Below are 22,096 nucleotides of genomic sequence, written 5' to 3'. Positions count from 1 at the left end.
ATAGTGCAGCCCCTGTAAGTGGGGCACTGGTTTGGGTGGGAACATTCCCCATTTCTGGGGAGCGGGTATAGGGTGAGAGGGAGGAGAGGGAGAGACAAGAGGAGGAGGAGCAGCAAGAGGGAGAGAGTGAGAGAGAGAGAGATCTGGACTGCTGCTCACCGGCTTCCAGGCCACCGGCTTCAGCCAGCTGGACAGCATCATCCACTGACGTGAGCCGATGGCACAGGACACATTCTGCCATTCTTTGGGGCAGGAGAATGGTCAGCTGGTCCAGCACCATCAGATCTATAATGTCTTCATACGTTGTTACGGGGTGCGGCCAACCCGTTGCAGGACAGCTGTCTTCAGTTTTGGACCTCCCTGGAAAGCAGCGGTAGCAGGTGGAGGGCCCATTGTGTTCACGGCCAGCCAGATTGCCTCCGGATCGTCCTGGGGCCCCATTTTCGTGAGGAAGAGGTGTGACTTCATCGCTGTTTCCGGGGCCGCGGTGGAGGACACGCCGATCCTCAGCCTGAGCCTGAAGGAGCTCCTGGAAGCGGCGTTCTTGGGCGAGGAGAGCTTGGATGCTAGCCAAGACACGGATGACTTCGCCCAGCGGTGAGGTGTCCATGGCGGCCAGACTTCTTCCCAGTTCCCGGATTTCGGCACCAGTGTAAAGAGTTCCAGCAAGAAGGAAGCGGGAGCCAGGGTTGCAGTCCACATAAGTGTGATTTTATTCTCCAAGTTTTAACTCAAAATGTGCTTTTCAGCAAGTCTTTTACTTTGTACACACAGCTTCAATTATAACAGTCAGCATAAACTCAATAAAACAATACAGCTTTTCAGCATAGCTTCGGTGCGTGTGCATCTCGGACTCTCTCTGGCATTTCGCCGGCCTTTTCAAGTCTGTCTCCGCCATCACTGAAATGAGTCACAGGTGTTTAGTATCAATAATCATCAGGTGATGGCTCTTACCACTTCCTCTCTCCCCACTGACAGACACATGACCATGTCCTGCTCCACAGTTATTTTTCTCCATTAAACAACATCTTATGGAGTTTTGTGTTCCTTGCCACAGTCGCCTTCAGCTTGCTCACAGGGGTTCTAAATACAACTATTATTTAATTATAAAAATTTTTATACACATTTTATAATCATATTTAATCAAACTACACAATGATCACTGTAAGACATTATAGACATTACAGTTTCATTTTTGTTTTTGTTAATGCATGATTTCCTGTAAAGTGCTATACAAATAAAAATAACTTGACTTGACTCTAACTAGGGCACTACACTTATTTCCTGTGTGCTGCTGTAAGTGCCACAGAGCCACAGTGTTTACACTTTGTGGGGAAATCAACTTAAAATGGCTTACTTATATGTGTGTCTGCTTAATCTGGATAGGAGAAAGTATTGTAACACAATTAAAAAATTACTCACTTTGACTACTCAATATATTTAAACCAATTTTATGTATTGGGTCATCGTAAACATTTTACTATGACAATATAGTGTTTAAACAAATAAACAGAGAAATTGTGGGATGATTTCATCGATGACCTCAGATAGAAATAAAGGTGTTGTAATTGTCGACCGGAAACAGAAAAGTCTAATTTAGGGTTTGGAAATGTTAAAACAGACACAGGATGTAAAAAACAGATCTGCGAGGTCGATTTCTCCCAGATGGGATGAGGCGGGCTGGGGGTGCTTTCGAATAATCCACATATGCTTTAAATTAGCAAATTTGCTTCTTTTATTAGTGGTAAGCATCACTATTACTATTGCTCATACTTGTTAGGGATTTAAACTAACATACACAAAAGAAGAACCCCGAGCCATATGTACTTTACAGACCAGAATATCATAAAAACTTGGAGGTAGGCTCTTTTTACTTGGGTCAATAAGCAACCACCCACAACAAACTTGGAACCATAATAGCACCACCAAGAAGGCCAAGAACTGACAACAATTCAGAATACTAAATCAATCAGAATACCTTAGCAACTGCCTAGCAATGCGCTAAATTAAATTAGAACAATTAGCAAGGTCGAGAAATGCTCTATCCACTCAAAACACCTTAGTGTCCGCCTAGCAATGCGCTAATTACACTCTGAACACCTTTGCAAGTGCATAGCAATACACTAAAACCACTCAGAACACCTAAGTAACCGCATAGCAATGGGTTAAATCCACTCAGAATACTTCAGCAACTGCCTAGCAATGTGCTAAGCCCATTTAGAACACCTTAGCAGTTGGGAAGTATACCAAGTAACTTTCATTAAAGGCTACAACTGACCGTATATTCTAGTTGTTTAAGAGACATTATAAAGTCAAGTGAAATTACAAAATTACATTTATTTGTACATGCAGACACAAAGAACTTTGACGGAGCCCTGGTGACCCTGCTTTTCTTCTTGTAACCCTAAAATCTGTCTTTCTTTTCCTCCTCTGAAAGAACCAAAAACCCCTTCAGCCTTTCTATGCAAATGTTTCCAATTTCTGCATTTGAACAAATGAACCAACAGCATTTACAGTTAGGCATTATTATATGATGAGTGTTATACATTACATAACCTGGATCACACATCTGTGCAACCCTTTCCACTGTTGTCATGCTGACCTCATATTTTACTTTATTTTTGTATTTTTGTATTTTTTAACCTTTCTGCTTTTATGCCACTTTTGTTCAAGTGGGCGTGCCGTATGTATGTAGAGCACGATGTGATTGGCTGGCTGAGCTCTAAACGAAATGCTGAGTGGCACTTCAAAATAAAATAAAATAAACGTGATCTTTTAAGCACAGTAAAAAGATCTGCAGCGGTTAAGCAAGTACAGATGTGTTCAACCTAAATATATCAGCTTCGTTAACAGGCTTATGGAGTATTTGACAGCTTCCAAAGTCCGAATCTTCCGAAGAAAGCGCCAAGAAAGTCTGAAGAGAGTGAAAAGGCCGCTGGTAGGAAAGAATGAGCGCAGATCAGAGCTCATTAAATGCTGAAGAACACATGTGCGCCCTCTGCTGGTCACTATCAGGTATAACGTGCTGCCACTGTCAGACTGACATGAGTTCAATCTCCGTGCATTTCCTGTTTATTAGTATAAATTTATTGCTTATGTTTAATGGAGTGTCTTAATATTAAGAATGTGTTGAATATTATTTTAGATTACTTAAAGTGTACTATTAATAATAATAAATATATACACAGGTGCATCTCAATAAATTAGAATGTCGTGGAAAAGTTCATTTATTTCAGTAATTCAACTCAAATTGTGAAACTCGTGTATTAAATAAATTCAATGCACACAGACTGAAGTAGTTTAAGTCTTTGGTTCTTTTAATTGTGATGATTTTGGCTCACATTTAACAAAAACCCACCAATTCACTATCTCAGAAAATTAGAATACATCATAAGACCAATAAAAAAAAAACATTTTTAGTGAATTGTTGGCCTTCTGGAAAGTATGTTCATTTACTGTATATGTACTCAATACTTGGTAGGGGCTCCTTTTGCTTTAATTACTGCCTCAATTCGGCGTGGCATGGAGGTGATCAGTTTGTGGCACTGCTGAGGTGGTATGGAAGCCCAGGTTTCTTTGACAGTGGCCTTCAGCTCATCTGCATTTTTTGGTCTCTTGTTTCTCATTTTCCTCTTGCCAATACCCCATAGATTCTCTATGGGGTTCAGGTCTGGTGAGTTTGCTGGCCAGTCAAGCACACCAACACCATGGTCATTTAACCAACTTTTGGTGCTTTTGGCAGTGTGGGCAGGTGCCAAATCCTGCTGGAAAATCAAATCAGCATCTTTAAAAAGCTGGTCAGCAGAAGGAAGCATGAAGTGCTCCAAAATGTCTTGGTAAACGGGTGCAGTGACTTTGGTTTTCAAAAAATACAATGGACCAACACCAGCAGATGACATTGCACCCCAAATCATCACTGACGGTGGAAACTTAACCCTGGACTTCAAGCAACTTGGGCTATGAGCTTCTCCACCCTTCCTCCAGACTCTAGGACCTTGGTTTCCAAATGAAATACAAAACTTGCTCTCATCTGAAAAGAGGACTTTGGACCACTGGGCAACAATCCAGTTCTTCTCCTTAGCCCAGGTAAGATGCCTCTGACGTTGTCTGTGGTTCAGGAGTGGCTTAACAAGAGGAATACGACAACTGTAGCCAAATTCCTTGACACGTCTGTGTGTGGTGGCTCTTGATGCCTTGACCCCAGCCTCAGTCCATTCCTTGTGAAGTTCACCCAAATTCTTGAATCGATTTTGCTTGACAATCCTCATAAGGCTGCGGTTCCCTCGGTTGGTTGTGCATCTTTTTCTTCCACACTTTTTCCTTCCACTCAACTTTCTGTTAACATGCTTGGATACAGCACTCTGTGAACAGCCAGCTTCTTTGGCAATGAATGTTTGTGGCTTACCCTCCTTGTGAAGGGTGTCAATGATTGTCTTCTGGACAACTGTCAGATCAACAGTCTTCCCCATGATTGTGTAGCCTAGTGAACCAAACTGAGAGACCATTTTGAAGGCTCAGGAAACCTTTGCAGGTGTTTTGAGTTGATTAGCTGATTGGCATATCACCATATTCTAATTTTTTGAGATAGTGAATTGGTGGGTTTTTGTTAAATGTGAGCCAAAATCATCACAATTAAAAGAACCAAAGACTTAAACTACTTCAGTCTGTGTGCACTGAATTTATTTAATACACGAGTTTCACAATTTGAGTTGAATTACTGAAATAAATGAACTTTTCCACGACATTCTAATTTATTGAGATGCACCTGTATATATATATAGGCTGAGCTCACACACGCACACACACACACACACACACACACACACACAAAACCCTTAACACATTCAACATGTTTGCTAAAAAAATAAACAAACAAACAAACAAACAAACAAAAAAACATATGTGGATGCGTAATTGCAGAAACAAAAGCAAAATGATTAAATCTGACAAACACACTTTATTTTAATTTATTTTATTTTTTAATATATTTTTATTTTTGGGACCTCATGACATTTTATTCTACTGGGACACATACTTAATAAAGCACAAAACTAAACTGAATATAGCTGCTAAAAATAAATTATAACACTGGAAAAGTTTCACCCACAAAATGAAATCTTATAGAGCTGGAGAAAAGTGCTTTGTGAATTTTATGTCAGGATATTTGATTTGAAATAATATTTAAAAGAAAACAGAATCCAAAAATACAAAGAAGAGAGTTGTGGGGTTTTACAGAGTTTAGGGTTTAAAGGGATAATTCGCCCCAAATATAAAATTCTGTCATCATTTACTCACCATCATATTTTTTCTGCTGTGAAACACAAAAAGGAGATGCTAGGCAAAATGTTAGATACTGACAGTCTCAGTGACCATTCACTTTCATTGCATCTTTCATTGCATATGGGTTTGTAATGACACGACTCGTATACAAGAGTAAATGATTTATCCCTTTAAATTGACATATTCCCATAAATACCCAGAGAACAAACACCATCGATGTCCTGAGTTATGTGATCTCATTCTGCTCTGCAGAAACACATATACAAACGCCCTGAGAGGTCTCAGATGGGCTATTATAACCCCAGGATATGCAATTAATACTAGCTTAGAATAGGGATAAATATAAGATTTAACAGTGATATTGATTCCATATGCAGTACATTGGGAAAAGTCTGTGTCTCTCTGTTACTAAAACTGGAATGATCATAAGGAATTGGTCTGTGATAATCAGGAACTTCACTATTGTTAATGAAACAGCCAAACAACCTACTAAAACAACTAATTAGACGAGTCAGCCTGTGAAATATTTTCTCTCAGGATAGGCAGAGATTTCTGAAAACTCTCGACTTTATTTTACAAAACGTGTATGCTCAAACATACTTGCACCCTCTGCAACTGACATATTTTTCTGTAATTAATTCTAAAACAAAAGTTGCCTGGTTGTAAACCGAGCTCAAAGCAGACCAAATAACAGCTCTGGAAAATAGATGCCACAGCCTGAGAAAAAAAAAAAATTCCTGCAGCCAATCAGTACCGCGACTGCTGAGTCACTTCCTGTGTGTGGCTTCAGTTCTGGCGGAGGATATTTAACAGTTCTTCAGTGCCTGTAATCAGTGCAGTGGATGAAAGCATTTACAGACAAAACAAATACAATAGAGTGGAAAAAGAACGGTTTATAGAAAGATAACCTAAAGCATTCAGTAAAGAAAGTTTGTTTTCCTTTCACACAACATACTGATATGATAATTAGAAAATATGAATCCTCATTTACACTCTCAGACTTTTCAACATTGGAGTTTGTGTCGAAAATGAGTATGATACTTGAAATAACTCTCCTTGAAAAGGCACTTTATGATTAAAAAGTGGCACTAGCACCGTAATCGAAAAAATGAAGATTTTTAAAGCAATGTTCCAGGTTTAGTTACTTCAGCTCTATTGAAAGCATCTGTGGAATGCAGTTAATTACCACAGAATATAACTGTAACTATTTTATATATATATATATATATATATATATATATATATATATATATATATATATATATATAAATCTAAATGTGTTTACACTTATGCACTTCCAATGGAAGTCTATGGGGCAAGCCATTCCGGAGAGTTTAAAACCCGAAACGTGCCATTTGTAGTTTTGTTTCAGTGCTTATATGAATTCTACTGTACAAAATTGTGTTATTCGAGCCATAAAGCTGTATAAATAGCCTTTGTAGTGGTGGGACGACTGTTCTAGGCGGATGAATTTGATATCCTTGTGCCTATCGCGAGAAAGTTCATGTGCTTGCCGGCTTAACATGGTCATGACGAGTTGTATATAATTTTGCACAAAGGTTGGAAAGCGATTCAGTCACATTAGTCTCATGTTGACATGTATAATATTTAATACTTGTGACTATACTTCGAAACAGTGTGTTGAAACGTTCATTCTCGTAAAATGTCTTGTAATATTGTTTGTGCATTGTATGTGTGCATTGTTATTGCATTATTGTATGGAAAGATGACTCAAAATAATTTTCAGTGGTAAACTACAGCAAGTCGATGAGAGTTTAATTTGTATTAAACCTGAAACATTCCTTTAAACATTAAAAAGTGATGACAGAGGCACAAAATAGTCCAATCGATCAATCACATCTGTCCCCTAGAAAACAGACTGTTGAGGAAAATGAACATAATTATTGGTCTGTGTTTAAAAGCCATACAAACACAAAGCATAAATGTAAATAACACTGAGACCTTAAATCAGTTACTGACAAACCATACATACATAGGATCATTCAAACATATTATGTTATGTTTTTGTCCAGAAAATATCATAAAAGTTGGTTAATTAAGTTTACTTTTTTTTCTAGAGATATTACCATGTGACAATTAGCAAATCAGCACACAGTTCTGGTTTTAACAGCTAAGTAAACTTATAATCAGATATGTGCTGAACTTTTATCTATAAGCTTCAATATGGCAAGAAAACTGTATAACACTGACTGGAATGATTCAAGGAAGCCCAAAAATGACTAATCAGGACCATAAAAACACACTTAACAAAACCCTAAACTGTGTCCGGTTGCCTCTGCATCTCAAACCCAATACTGTTTTTTTTTCAGTGCCGGGTTTGTTGTCCGACAGTGCTGTATTAACTCAGGATCCGCCCCTTTGGAGTCCATGTTGGACATGGGGATGTTGTTCGCAGGATCGGTTTTCCTGAATGTCTCCTGACTGACTTCTCCGTTCTTCGGCTTCGCTGCCATAGTCTGGACATTGTGCTTCCCGGTTTTGTTGCGACGGACCAGGTAGTAGGCCAGCAGAGCAGCGGCGAGCATGAGAAGGAGAATAACAAGGATTGGAATAAGGATTGCCCACAGCGTATTCCGTCTAGACACCACAGGCGTTGCTGTTGTGCCAATAGAGGGCGTGTCACCATCTCCTCTCCACCTAGGTTCAGGTTGACCTGCGTGACTGTTATCGGAACTTGACACTGTTGGTGGCACTTCGAGTAAAGTCCCACCATAAACTCCAGAAGGATCGTAAGGAGCCGTCTTAAACAGCAAGACACATTCGGCAGGAGGTACACCATGAGCCTTCAAGAGGAACCGGGCTTCATCTTGAACCTGTCCTCCAATGTTCTGACCCCCAGTTGTGTTAAGGATCTCCAAAGCTACTCTTCCTTCATCCAGGTCTCGTTGGGTAAAGGAGCTTACGGGTTGGCCATCTACTGGTCCACCCCTCTTGACAAACCGAGCTCCTTGTGGCTGCTGGATCATGCTGAAGGTTGGAGAACTTCTGGTCTTGTTGGCTAAAGCGCTAGCATCCAGCAACCTCTTGTCCACCAGAATGGTAGCACCTCTTGGGAACAGGGGATTCTGCGCCACCTTAGCCAGAGGTTTTACGGTAATGTTGAGGACAGAGGAAATATTCGCTGCTTGGCTTCGGGCTACAAAAGCCACGCTATCCCTCGGCGAGGTGGACTTGATGAAACGGACACTAACTCTTCCTTGTTTTATCTGCTTCTGCGTGAAAGCCGAGGTGGGCTGTCGGTCCACCATTACTGCGGCATATTTTGGAACATTGGTGATCTTATAGAGCACCTCCTCCTCGACGGGCCCCCCGGTGGAGGTGCTAAGCATGTCCTCGGTGATCAGCGTCTCGTCGTCTCCTTGTTTTACGTGGATTTCTGGAGCTTTGTTGAGTATTAGAGACTTGGCCAGGATTCCAATATGCAACACATAAGGATTGGTTTGATATTTTCCATCGGACACTGTAAATTCTATGAACCCGTCGGAAAGACTTCCATCGCTGACGAACGCGACTCGCCCTACATTGACGTCTTCTTGGCTAAACTGCCTGATCTTGTCTCCGGTGTCTGTGTAGATGAGATATCCATTAGAGGGGCCCTTGGAGATGGTGAATCGGACCTCGTCGGGTGTGCTGTCCTGGTCGACCGTGTTGAGGTAGTTTTTGGAGATGATGGTCGTGGAACCTTGCAGTGCTTCCAAGAGTTGGTCTAAGTTTGCAAGTTCTGGCGGGTTCGAGTCTCGCTGTCTGATGGAGATTAGGAAGATTTCCTCCAGCACTAAGGCACCAGGCTGGGCCTGCAGGGTGTGGCCACTTGGGTTCAAACGGACACGGAAAGAGAAGCTATCCGAAGATTCGCCGGAGTCATCGTGGTAGTACTCCAGATCGCCACGTGTAACATCGTCTTGCAGGAAATAGGGAACGTCGCGGGGCAAATCGGACCCTCTGAGCTTGAGTCGACCGTGAACGGGGAACTGTCGCATCTCGTACACAATATCCTGTCCTGCTCGCTTCTGCTCAGGCAGACTGGCCAACAGATTGGAGCCATCCAGAACAGAGTTGTCAATCACTTTAGACTGACCCTGCACCACTGATGCACCTGTAATGCATTGACAAAACACCACGGGTAAATTATAAATATTATCTCAAATTCTGAAAAGCAAAGATTAGTATGTTTGATGAGATTTTAACACAATCTCATGACTCTACAGTGGCATCCACATGACTCGTGTCAACTGTGTCAGTGTTCCTTCAAACGTTTTTATGCGGCACTTAAAGTTAAAATAATTTTACTTTGATCTTTTTGCATAAGATCATTCAAAGCGTCAGCCAATGACTACCGGGCAATTACACAAAGTCTGTCTTTGCAATGACAGGTCTTTCAGGTTGTTCTCACACACATTTGGGCCTCACAAATGATTTTAGAGTACAAAGCAACAAGAAATATTTATCAAACTATTAAGAGATTATTATTAAATTTTTTGATGTCTCTTTATTTTTTGTATTAATAAATATTTACCTTTTTTGTAAAGACCTTAAAGTAAACAAGCCCTCTTATTATTTTCTGCAATCAAAGCATTTTCCAGGATATTTCTTGCAAGACAAACACAAAACCGTCCTCTTTGACGCTCTCTCCAGTGCTTCTCATGTGGAGGGCAAAGCTTGAAGCTGACACTCCAACACGAGTCATGTGGAATCCGCTTTAGGGTGAGTATGCCTCTGAAACAGAGATTTGGACTCATATACTATACGTTATACAAGTCAATTACGATTACAAATTTTATTTATTAAACCAATTATTATTATAATATGTACGTTGCAAATTATTATTATTTCATATATTACCAATATTTATATAGTACAAATTAACAATTCAATAATAATGTATTATACTAGAAATTTTATACAAATGAAAAATAATTCAAATTTAACAGGTTTTAGCGGTGGCCTAGCAGATAGCACACATACACGTTGAGCTGTGCTGCTTATGTGGGTGATGCGAATTTGAATGTAGCTCGCAACATTTTCCAATTCCGCCCTCCTCCTAGCAAAAGGCATTACATTGGCAGCTACCTTTGTTCTTCCAGAGCTGAGATGACACATTTCGATTGGCTGCGTAGTATGACACAGAGACTGGCAGGGTGTAATGCAGCTCTGTTGCCGGGGGCGATGAGAGTGCCAGTTCGACAGAATCTTTCAGGACCCAGAAGGGTTCTGATGGCATCTGATGCTCATAATACACAGCACCAGCATCCAGCTAAACACACAAGAGCAAACAAAAACATAAACTCTCTTACAATCAGATACCAGTGGGCCTGAAACAACTGTAATGCAACAGCTTAAACTGTCATATATTAAAGTTGACTTACATTTAAATAATTTATAGATATATTTTATTCCAGTTATGATCAGAAGAAGATGCATATTTAAATCCAGAAAGGAATGGCCTGACTGTAAAGAGAATACTACATTGCTGCCCTCTACCGTCCACTAATAAAAATTACACATATGATGTGGCCACAGATGGCATCACCAGTGCAGAGGCTTTAAAGATTTAAAATCTTAAATGTGTGCGTTATTGCATTCTTATGCATTTTCACAGATACATAAGCACCAAATATGACATTATTTACTTCAGTCTGTGTGAATCGGGTGATCTCCTCGAACTGTCCACGCTGGTTTGGCCTGATTACTCGTCCCAAGCGAGGAGGTTTCACCAGAGTGTACGTGATTTCATCACCGTCTTCACTCATTATAGCTCGCAAAATCTCTTTACTAATCACCTGCTTAGTGCCTGAAGAACATCACCAAACACATCACTTCACCAATTAATTAATTAAAATACATTTTAGCAGCTTTACACAACAATAAATGCTTTAATTTTTGACTGTTAAACCAATTAGCAGATTTGTTTCATATGTCAAGGTCATGGATTAAGAATATAGCATAAAATTGAGCTTAATGGAGACATTTAACTTTTATATGGAAATAACATGGGTAAATAAAAAAATTACTCTCTTATTTTAAGTTTTACACAACAATTTCTGCAATGTCTCAGATTTATCCCTGATAGCACACGTACATCACCTAGACGTCTATTTGATGTGTGTGTTTACATCTGGAAGATGTATTTTTTAGGTCGTTTGCTCATCTGCAATACGTCTAAAAGACGTTTCCTCTCGGATGTCAATAAGTCATTCAGCAGATGTCTTTGAGATGTTTATGATTAAGAATGTTTGTAAATCTGCTGACTATCACCCCTGGAGTCGCGAGTTCGAATCCAGGGTGTGCTGAATGACTCCAGCCAGGTCTCCTAAGCAACCAAATTGGCCCGGTTACTAGGGAGGGTAGAGTCACATGGGGTAACCTCCTCGTGGTCGCGATGAGTGGTTCTCACTCTCAATGGGGCACGTGGTAAGCTGTGCGTGGATCGCGGTGAGCAGTATGAAGCCTCCACATGCTGGGAGTCTCCGCGATGTCATGCACAACGAGCAACGTGATAAGAGGCGCAGATTGACTGTCTCAGAAGCGGAGGCAACTGAGGCTTGTCCTTTGCCACCCGGATTGAGGTGAGTAACCGCGCCACCATGAGGACCTACTAAGTAGTGGGAATTGGGCATTCCAAATTGGGTATGTAAATCTGATCTTTTTAAGATATTTAGCAGATGTTACTTAGAATGTGATGCTTTCCAGATGAAAAGATCTAAAACAGTCTAACACCTCTGAGACGTACGTGTGCTATCTGGGATCATTACAGAGCAGGTTCATATTAAGGAACAAACTGTGTCCAGTTAAAAAAAGTTATTCTGCACACAGATAGGGATGAAATTTCAGATCCTTTTGGTGGGAGAGATCTTGCGTTTGGCCATGAGAGAGAGATTTGGATTTAAGCTCTGGATGTGTGAAGTCCACCTGGGAAGACCATGAGTTCTCCCTGTGTTTCCATGGAGATGGTGAGCTGTCTCGCCGTGACAACGAAGTTGTGGAGAGGTGAGGTATGTTCTCCATCAGTCACAGTGAAGCTGAAGCCACCAGACTCTGAACCTGAAACCAGATAAAACAACTTCACATTCTCACAAATCCCATTTAAACAACTTTGAAATTGAAACATGTGGTTTTGTGAAATTGTCTTTAGTCTAGGAATCACTTTTTAAAAGTCTTTTACACTTTTGAATTAACGGTTCTTCAGTAGTTCTTAAGTTTAGCAAATAACCCTCTTTTTCTTCTTACAAAGAATAATTTTTTCAATGAAGGTTGTCTATATGGTTGAAAAATATGATTGAAGAAAAACATTTAAAGCATCAATTTATAGATGATTTTTTTTAATATATAATGAGAATAAAAACATTTGTGGAAACTAAAAAATGTTATCAAGTGGCAAAAAGGCTGTTAAATCCTTTTTGGTTCTAACTGGAACCTTTATTTTTTAAGAGTGTGATGACAGTGATGCTAATAAGCAGTGTTGGGGAAGTTACTTTAAAATGGTAGCTTTCCAAGCTACAAGCCACTCATAACTTGAAGTAGTTAAACTACAGACCTTATTCAAGCTCGCGCCATTTTTAATGGGAATGACAGCGAGGCTATGAGGGATAGACTTACCATCTCTTCAATCGGCTGTACTGCAGTTTAAAATGTTTTTGGATTGTTCTGCGGAAAAAATATTGATACAATATCTGTCCAAGAACATTCAGTTTACAAAGAACTCCAGACAACATGAATTGTGGAAAATCAGATGTGATCTAGGAGCTTTATACAGCTTCATACCATTCGTGCCATTGAAGAGATGGTAAGTCTATTCCTCATAGCCTCATTGTCATTCCCATTAAAAATCAAAGATGGATAAGGTCTATAGTCACTACAAGCTATTAACACAAAGTAGCTAATGGCATTGATGCTATCTGAAGAAAATACTTCAGATATTCAGTATAAAAACAGATTACATTATTTAATCCTACAATCAGAAGTGTAGAATTCAATATCACCTGATTGCAATCTGGTTTCATAGAATGAACGTTAATATAATGAATTTTTTTCAAACCGAGTTCTACGTTTCGCTGCAGTTTTCAACACTAGAGGCGCTACAACAAATGTGTGTTTTATTTACTTTAACAATGTACTCATTAAAACCTCCATCTAAAATTCGCCTTAAAAACCTTGTGTGATTACAACACCGTTTCACGCGCTTTTGGCGCCCCCTGCTGGACATTTCACTGGGAAACTGCTGCAAAACATGTAACAAGACACGTAATTTAGTTTTGCTAAAATTTTGTCATGGTCATGTAATTTTCATGAGAACAGGCTGCCCGACTGTTATATATTTATTTAGGGTGACATTTTCTTGTAAAAAATAACCATGGGTTTACTACATTAACCATGGTTTAACAATGTTATTTGTAGCAAAATCATAGTAACCACAAAATTAATCATGGTTACTTCAGTCATGGGTACAACATTATTGTAATAAAACCATGGTAAATTTTCATAAGTGTTAAACAAATAGGGTGACCATTAAATTGAACAAATGTATACTTAATATACAGTACATATATAATAAAACCAGATATATAATAATATATAATAAAAGTAGAAAATGCCTTTTATTTAGAATATTTCAACTGAATCAAAATATAGTGATGAACAGCAGCAATTAACTAAATATTTTGCTTCAAAAAAGAAGGCAAAGTCCCTTTCTGTCTGTGCGGGCTCAAGTGAATCAGTGAATTGTTTATGTGGACTGGTTCATTTACACGAACAGTTTAAACAAGGGCGTAGCCAGGAAATTATTTTTGGGTGGGCCTCATCAAAATTGGATGGGCCAAGTTTTTGCCCAAAATCTTTTTTTTTTTTTTACCAAACTTTCCTTAACAAGAAATTGTGCATTCAAACAGTTCTTTCACACTTTCAGAAATCAGAATTTACCTTTTTTAACTATTTTATAAATATATATTTGAAGTCAAAGAATAATCTCTAATGTTCTGGGTGAGCCTGGGTCTAATTTGGGTGGGTCCAGGCCCACCTCGGCCCACCCTTGACTACACCACTGGTTTAAAAGAAAGGTTTTTTAAAAAGAAACGGTCTGATTTTCTTTGCAAAAGAAACAGTTGTTTGAAAGAAACTGTCATTTTAGTGAACCGACTCACTAAAATTAATTGTAGTTCCCAACACTAAATAAAAGTGAATCATTTATGTTAACATTTACATGAATTGCCTGAAAGAACTGATTCACTGTTTGAAAATGCATCTTTTTCTCTAGGTTTTGGACTTCCGCCGACAATAAGACGAAAACTGAACTTTTTGAAAACGCTCTCCCAAGTGAATAAATTTGAACATGCGTCTTCGCATTGTAGTGTGGACTGGGAAAATTGATATATTTGAAAACGATGACGTATTTGTTGTCATGTAATGCAGTCATGCGATCCATTCAACTAAACCAATCAAGATGGTGGCCTGTGTTCTAGCGGCACTTTGATAGCATTGTTAAAGATAAATGTTACTATGTACAACCTTCACATTGCATTCCTTCAAAGGCGACAGTAAGTTTACTTGGAATTGGTGTCTGGCGACGGAACACGAGGAAAACTGCATTTCAGACCGTACATGCAACAGCGATTTTTTGCATGCACAGTAAGGGGATTTTCATACGTTTCAGTGTGGACGAGCAACTTTTGGAAAACGCTTGAAAATGGCAGTGTGGACGGAGAGCGTTTCGAAAACAAAAACGCCATTTTCAAATGTGTCCGGATTAATGTAGACATAGCCTTAAAATGATTTGGTTTTCTCAGCACAACATGAGAGAGAGGACGGTTCAGTTGAGCACGCCTGATTACTCCCTCGTCTCCATTGCTGCGTTCGCAATACAATGTGACAAATAATACAGCGTTTTGTGATGCTACAGCACTACTTGTTAGAAAATTTTACTTGTAGCTAAAATCTACACTATTGTGAAAAAACCTGAGCATCTGTCATGATATGGAAAAATGAAGTTAAGTTATAGCAGTGACATTGCTACTTTTAGTTCACTTCTCCCCAACACTGCTAATAAGATTCTGTCAGCGTTGTACTGTTTCACTATTATTTTTTTTTTTTTACTGGACAAGCTTACAGTTTAGAAGAATTTAGCTAGGTTTTTGAGCTTCTCAAAATCGCCACCTTCATATTATGTGAGCCTCAGCAAGCACCACTAACTAGGCCTAATCATTTTTGTCCTACTCTTTCTGAGAAGGTGTTTTGAAGAATATGATTCAGAGAAAGTTATGTCAACCCACCCTGATGAATAAACAAAACTTCTCCATTATTAATCTGAGCCTGAGTGAAACTGTCCACACTGTCATCCGGCGACACTTTAAAGGCAACGATCCCATTGGACGGCGTCTCGATGGAATAAACTAACTCTTCCGGAGGGGTGTCAAGATCGTCACTGCTCAGCATACTGGCTGTGATTTCAGACTCCTCACCAACTAGAAGCTAAAGAAAGAGAAACCAAGAGAAAAGAGGGATAAACAAACCAATAAACAAGATGGAATGTGTTTTGTTTTACTTTAAATGTCAGAGGTGTCTAACTGTTGGATGTTATTGCGATGGCAAAGAGGCAGTTATGTCTTCTCAGATGTTGCTTTAATGGATGCGTAATGGACGAGTCATTTTAAGTGCTGAAAGACGTTCTTAAACGATCAAATTCAGCTGGGAGCCACACGTCCATTTATATGTTCCAGCTTGCTTTCACTGGTTTCATCCACCACTCTCCTGAGTGATAGAGCCAAGAAGACGAGAAATAAAATTGAGCACTGAATTGACTCAGATAGGTCCACAACTCCATTAACTTTTAGTGATCTAGTTTCCACATAACATGACCTTCATAACTTAAGTGCATGTAAAATCATCTCCATTCCATGCTGTGAGTGCTATTTACTGGGGTAATGTAGAGACTGTCATTACCCAGTGTAAATGTTTTCAATGTCTGTAATGCCCCCTGGTGGCTACACAGGGACCTCTCTGCACTCTATAACACCATTTTCTATGTGTTTTGTGCAGCCTTCTCCACTATGTGGCAGCCATACATCAGTCAACTACAGCTGAAGTTCATGGGACAAGTATCTCCTAAATTTGTTCAGGAAATTGCTGTTTCGTGGTACTCAATATTTAATAGATGTGACATTGATCTGAAGCTGGGTGGAAAATTTAATCCCAGCATTACGTGTTGTAATGGGGAACAGTGATGTCTCTCTGATTGGACTGGTACGATGCTACAGGGTCTCTAAATCAGAGCACATGGGCTCCAGACACTGATGTATTACTGTGTGTGTGTGTGTGTGTGTGTGTGTGTGTGTGTGTGAATTATTGTGTAACTGTGTTTGTGTGTGGGTGAATTCACAAAAAGTGTCAAGAAATATCTAGGTCATATTTCATCCCAAAAGCAAAATGAAGAATTTAGCATCAAGAGAGTTAGGTCTAATTTAAGGATCATTAAGATTGTTTGCATTGTGACATTATTTTTATGACAATAAAGCACGCCTCCCAAGCCTACTGTAAAGCAAAAAAATCTAATTTTCAGTACTGTAATGTGAAAAAAAAAAAAAAAAAATGACATACAGGTGCATCTCAATAAATTAGAATGTTGTGGAAAAGTTCATTTATTTCAGTAATTCAACTCAAATTGTGAAACTCGTGTATTAAATAAATTCAATGCACACAGACTGAAGTAGTTTAAGTCTCTGGTTCTTTTAATTGTGATGATTTTGGCTCACATTTAACAAAAACCCACCAATTCACTATCTCAGAAAATTAGAATACATCATAAGACCAATAAAAAAAACATTTTCAGTGAATTGTTGGCCTTCTGGAAAGTATGTTCATTTACTGTGTATGTACTCAATACTTGGTAGGGGCTCCTTTTGCTTTAATTACTGCCTCAATTCGGCGTGGCATGGAGGTGATCAGTTTGTGGCACTGCTGAGGTGGTATGGAAGCCCAGGTTTCTTTGACAGTGGCCTTCAGCTCATCTGCATTTTTTGGTCTCTTGTTTCTCATTTTCCTCTTGACAATACCCCATAGATTCTCTATGGGGTTCAGGTCTGGTGAGTTTGCTGGCCAGTCAAGCACACCAACACCATGGTCATTTAACCAACTTTTGGTGCTTTTGGCAGTGTGGGCAAGTGCCAAATCCTGCTGGAAAATGAAATCAGCATCTTTAAAAAGCTGGTCAGCAGAAGGAAGCATGAAGTGCTCCAAAATTTCTTGGTAAACGGGTGCAGTGACTTTGGTTTTCAAAAAACACTATGGACCAACACCAGCAGATGACATTGCACCCCAAATCATCACAGACTGTGGAAACTTAACACTGGACTTCAAGCAACTTGGGCTATGAGCTTCTCCACCCTTCCTCCAGACTCTAGGACCTTGGTTTCCAAATGAAATACAAAACTTGCTCTCATCTGAAAAGAGGACTTTGGACCACTGGGCAACAGTCCAGTTCTTCTCCTTAGCCCAGGTAAGACGCCTCTGACGTTGTCTGTGGTTCAGGAGTGGCTTAACAAGAGGAATACGACAACTGTAGCCAAATTCCTTGACACGTCTGTGTGTGGTGGCTCTTGATGCCTTGACCCCAGCCTCAGTCCATTCCTTGTGAGGTTCACCCAAATTCTTGAATCGATTTTGCTTGACAATCCTCATAAGGCTGCGGTTCTCTTGGTTGGTTGTGCATCTTTTTCTTCCACACTTTTTCCTTCCACTCAACTTTCTGTTAACATGCTTGGATACAGCACTCTGTGAACAGCCAGCTTCTTTGGCAATGAATGTTTGTGGCTTACCCTCCTTGTGAAGGGTGTCATTTATTGTCTTCTGGACAACTGTCAGATCAGCAGTCTTCCCCATGATTGTGTAGCCTAGTGAACCAAACTGAGAGACCATTTTGAAGGCTCAGGAAACTTTTGCAGGTGTTTTGAGTTGATTAGCTGATTGGCATGTCACCATATTCTAACTTTTTGAGATAGTGAATTGGTGGGTTTTTGTTAAATGTGAGCCAAAATCATCACAATTAAAAGAACCAAAGACTTAAACTACTTCAGTCTGTGTGCATTGAATTTATTTAATACACGAGTTTCACAATTTGAGTTGAATTACTGAAATAAATGAACTTTTCCACGACATTCTAATTTATTGAGATGCACCTGTATTATTTGAACATATAAGAATATTTGAAAAGTACAGTATTAAGTATACTTCGTGGTAGTATTTAATTAATGCTGATTTTAATTGTCTACTCTAGAGCTGATACTTTTCATTATGGAGGGCCAAATTACTAATAATGAAATCATTAAATAAATGTTTACATTTTAAATAAACCATTAAATACATAATGAAAACTGTGGATGCCACCTTTCACAGAATCAACATCATGTTGTGGATTTTCCAGTGAGACGCACTGCTCAGTGCTGTTATGAATGGACCACATAAGCCAATCTAACTGTCATTTACAGCATTTATTTTGATGAACATTTCCCTTATGGGTTCAAATTAAGTCAGAATAAACGTCTTGTTTGGCAACTTAATCTGTTAAGAAGAAATCTCTATAAAAATCTCTTGTACCAAGCTCAGTCATAGTCCAAAGAAAATTATTTTGTAAGGTTATGACAGCTGTTGTTGAGTGTCATTTTAATAGCCATAATCCTGAAAATGAATAGGCACGAAGCTTGTGCTTTCTTGAAAAAAATATATGGAGTAGGAGTGGGTGAGAAACAGATACATTTTTAAGTACATTTTTATCATAAATTCTCCTCCCTGCCCAGTAGGGGGCAATATGCATGAAGAATGTGAATCACTAAAAACAGAAGAAGGAGAATGTGAAAGTGAAAGGGAAGTGGAGATTGACTGAGCAGGGAGGAGAATTTATTGTAAAAAAAAAAACAAACAAAAAAACAAAACAAAAACGTAAACACTGATCTGTTTCTCACCCACACCATATTGCTATCATATAGCTTCTGAAGATATGGATTTTATGTTGCCCATTATGTACAGTATTTAGTGATTTATTTATTTAATTTAAAGGTTTCATTTTGAGTAATGAATGAGAGAGATTTTCAGTTATGACAATGACATTTTTTTCTAGAGAGTATTTTGGTATTACAGTAATGAAAATACGATTTATGACAGTAATAAGTAATAATACAGAAATGTTGGGAAAATGTGTTACTGTTATGAAAAAATAAATAAATAAATAAATCACAATACAAAAAAAATATTAAAAGTCCTAAAGGCTTAATTTTATTTATGGATAATGTAATATATTCTTTTTTTTTTTTTTCATTTTGTGGTGAAATGTGACCCAGACATTTCAGGTGAGATCCACCCATGTGTGAGTGTGTTTGTAAACTGAGTACAGTGTGTGTATAAAGTGCTGCACAGAGCAAGTCTGTTATTTTCATCAGTGTCCAGCATTAAAGCATTCCTGATGCAAGGAGAGAGAGAAGAGAGAGAGAGAGAGAGAGAGAGAGAGAGAGAGAGAGAGAGAGAGACTGTCTGCATGTGGAAAAACACACATATCATTATTTCACAATTTGCGGGATTCAGGCGGCATCACTGATTGGCCGGTTTCTTTCCAGCCCAGAAGCTAAATTCTCACCACTGTCATGGTTTTCCAAAAATATGAGTTTCCACGGCGACCAGAAACCACAGACAACATCAAGCATCTCTGAATGACATACTGTTTTCTAAGCAAAGGGAAGAGTCACTCTGAATTTTCAGACTGTGTTTCTATTCCAGAAGCTTCATTAATGTTTAAAACAGGGAGTGAGAGACAGAGAGTTGTGATGGACAGCTCTGTACCTCCAGTCCAGTGTTACGCTGGATTCTAGGAGGTTCGTCGTTCACGGGAAGAACGGTGATGCCGATGGTCAAGGATGGACTCCGGCGGGTGATGTCAAAAGCAGACGCCGTGAGAGTGAAACTGTCTTCTGTGGTCTCGCTGCTGTCATGGAAATAGTACACCTGTCCCTGTTGTACCTGAGAATACACACATTTTATATAAACACACATCAAAATTTCACATAGTCATTACTTCAAGTGACGGGACAATAAAACGTGTAACTTTCATGTTCAGTTAGATCTGAAAAAGGTTTAGAACATTTTTGAGAATTTTTATTTTAATTAACATGGTTTACCTTAAAAAATTTGACCATAGCTAATTTTCAAGGTGATGCAAATGAAAGTATAGCTGATAAATTAAAAAAAAAAAAAAATTATATTATAAATAAATATATATATACAGTACTGTGCAAAAGTTTTAGGCACTTCAAAATAATGCCATAAATAGTTTTCATTTATCAATTAACATCATACAAAGTCCAGTAAACATAAAAAAAGCTAAATAACTTTTTGGTGTGACCAACTTTGCCTTCAAAACAGCACCTGGACACAGTTTCTCTTGGTTGTTGGCAGACAGGATGTTCCAAGATTCTTGGAGAATTCTCCACAGTTCTTCTATCTATTTAGGCTGTCTCAATTGCTTCTGTCTCTTTATGTAATCTCAGACTGACACGATGTTCAGTGGGGGGCTTTGTGGGGGCCTTGACATCTGTTGCAGGGCTCCCTGTTCTTCTATTCTATTCTATTTGCAAAAGTAATGTTTGGGAGTCTAAAATTTATATTTCCTATTGACACACTAAAGTTGAAGCTATAAATAGCTATTTTAAGACAAATGTTTTTTTTTAAACATCTTAAGTGTCTAAGACTTTTGCACAGTACTGTATATATACATATACCCAGTGTTTTTTTTTTTTTCTCTCACAAGATTGCAAACAGGCGATTTCTCAGTCGGTTCCATCACTTAAACACATTTTATATACATCCGCCATACTTAAACTGGATTTAACGTGGGTGGTCAGATGCTCTTTTTAAACAAAGTGCAGATTTAGTCAAAAATACATAATGCAAAGCCTCAGGAAGATGCACAGCTGTGGGTGTGTCATGTGAAACTGGAGTATGTTAGTGTATGCATGTCAGAAGGTCATATGGCGGCCATCTGTATTATGCTTTTTTGGCAAGCATCACTATTACCATTGCAGATTTGAGCAAATGTCTAACCCTAAGTCTTAACTTTCATGTGTAGCTTGTCTTGCATAGTTTGTGCTACGGACATAAATGATACCTCAAAAAATTGTGGCTTGTTGAGGAAAAATGTACGTTTACTTTTCCAAGTGGTCGGACTTGCGCTTTTTGTTTGGCTGATGATAACACGGGCAAAAAAACAAATGCTTTTAGGGCTTCAAAATGTTGGTACTCATTCACTTGCATTGATTGTATGGTGCTACAGAGCTGAAATATTCTTCTAAAAATCTTTGTTTGTGTTCTGTTGAAAAAAAGAAAGTCATACACATCTGGGATGGCATGAGGGTGAGTAAATGATGAGAAAATTTTCATTTTTGGGTGAACTATTCCTTTAAGATGGCTTAAGAGCATGTGCGCTAACCACTTCACCACGCCTCTGACAAAACAGAATCTTTAGCACCTTTAGCCATTGTTTAGTCTGTAAATCGTCATGTTTGTCAGTAGTTCAATGTCAGTAAATTAATAGTTGTTGGTGACAGTTTAACCCTTCTATTGTCTTAGGGTCATTTTTGACTCGGCACAGGTAAAGAATATCTTATAAATACTGCATAGTTTTTGGTACCAGAACCAAAGGTTGTGACTTTGTGACCATCAAAACAAACTAAATAAAAAATCAAATGTATTTTGGTACATGATTGTTTAAGTGAAAAACTACTTAAAACCAATTGTTCCTTCCATCGTCTTAATGGGTCAATTT

The 22,096-nt window shown here is 38.8% G+C and overlaps 1 protein-coding gene across 1 annotated transcript in view; it reads right to left on the bottom strand.

Moving 5' to 3' along the window:
- Nucleotides 1-4,965: 4,965 nt before the first annotated feature.
- Nucleotides 4,966-22,096, bottom strand: part of LOC127437702 (chondroitin sulfate proteoglycan 4-like) — a 67,912-nt gene continuing 50,781 nt past the window's right edge. Inside the window, exons 5-10 of the mRNA XM_051692786.1 lie at nt 20,119-20,295; nt 15,564-15,762; nt 12,211-12,342; nt 10,932-11,092; nt 10,372-10,555; nt 4,966-9,397 (exon numbers count right to left, since the gene is read on the bottom strand). Of these exons, the coding sequence (XP_051548746.1) occupies nt 7,584-9,397; nt 10,372-10,555; nt 10,932-11,092; nt 12,211-12,342; nt 15,564-15,762; nt 20,119-20,295 (2,667 nt within the window). The 3' untranslated portion in view covers nt 4,966-7,583. The remainder of the gene's footprint in view (nt 9,398-10,371; nt 10,556-10,931; nt 11,093-12,210; nt 12,343-15,563; nt 15,763-20,118; nt 20,296-22,096) is intronic.

This window comes from Myxocyprinus asiaticus, chromosome 48 (assembly GCF_019703515.2).
Source record: "Myxocyprinus asiaticus isolate MX2 ecotype Aquarium Trade chromosome 48, UBuf_Myxa_2, whole genome shotgun sequence".
NCBI lineage: Eukaryota > Metazoa > Chordata > Actinopteri > Cypriniformes > Catostomidae > Myxocyprinus > Myxocyprinus asiaticus.
The sequence above is the reverse complement of the archived record's forward strand: the minus strand, read 5'-3'. Positions and strand labels throughout refer to the sequence as shown.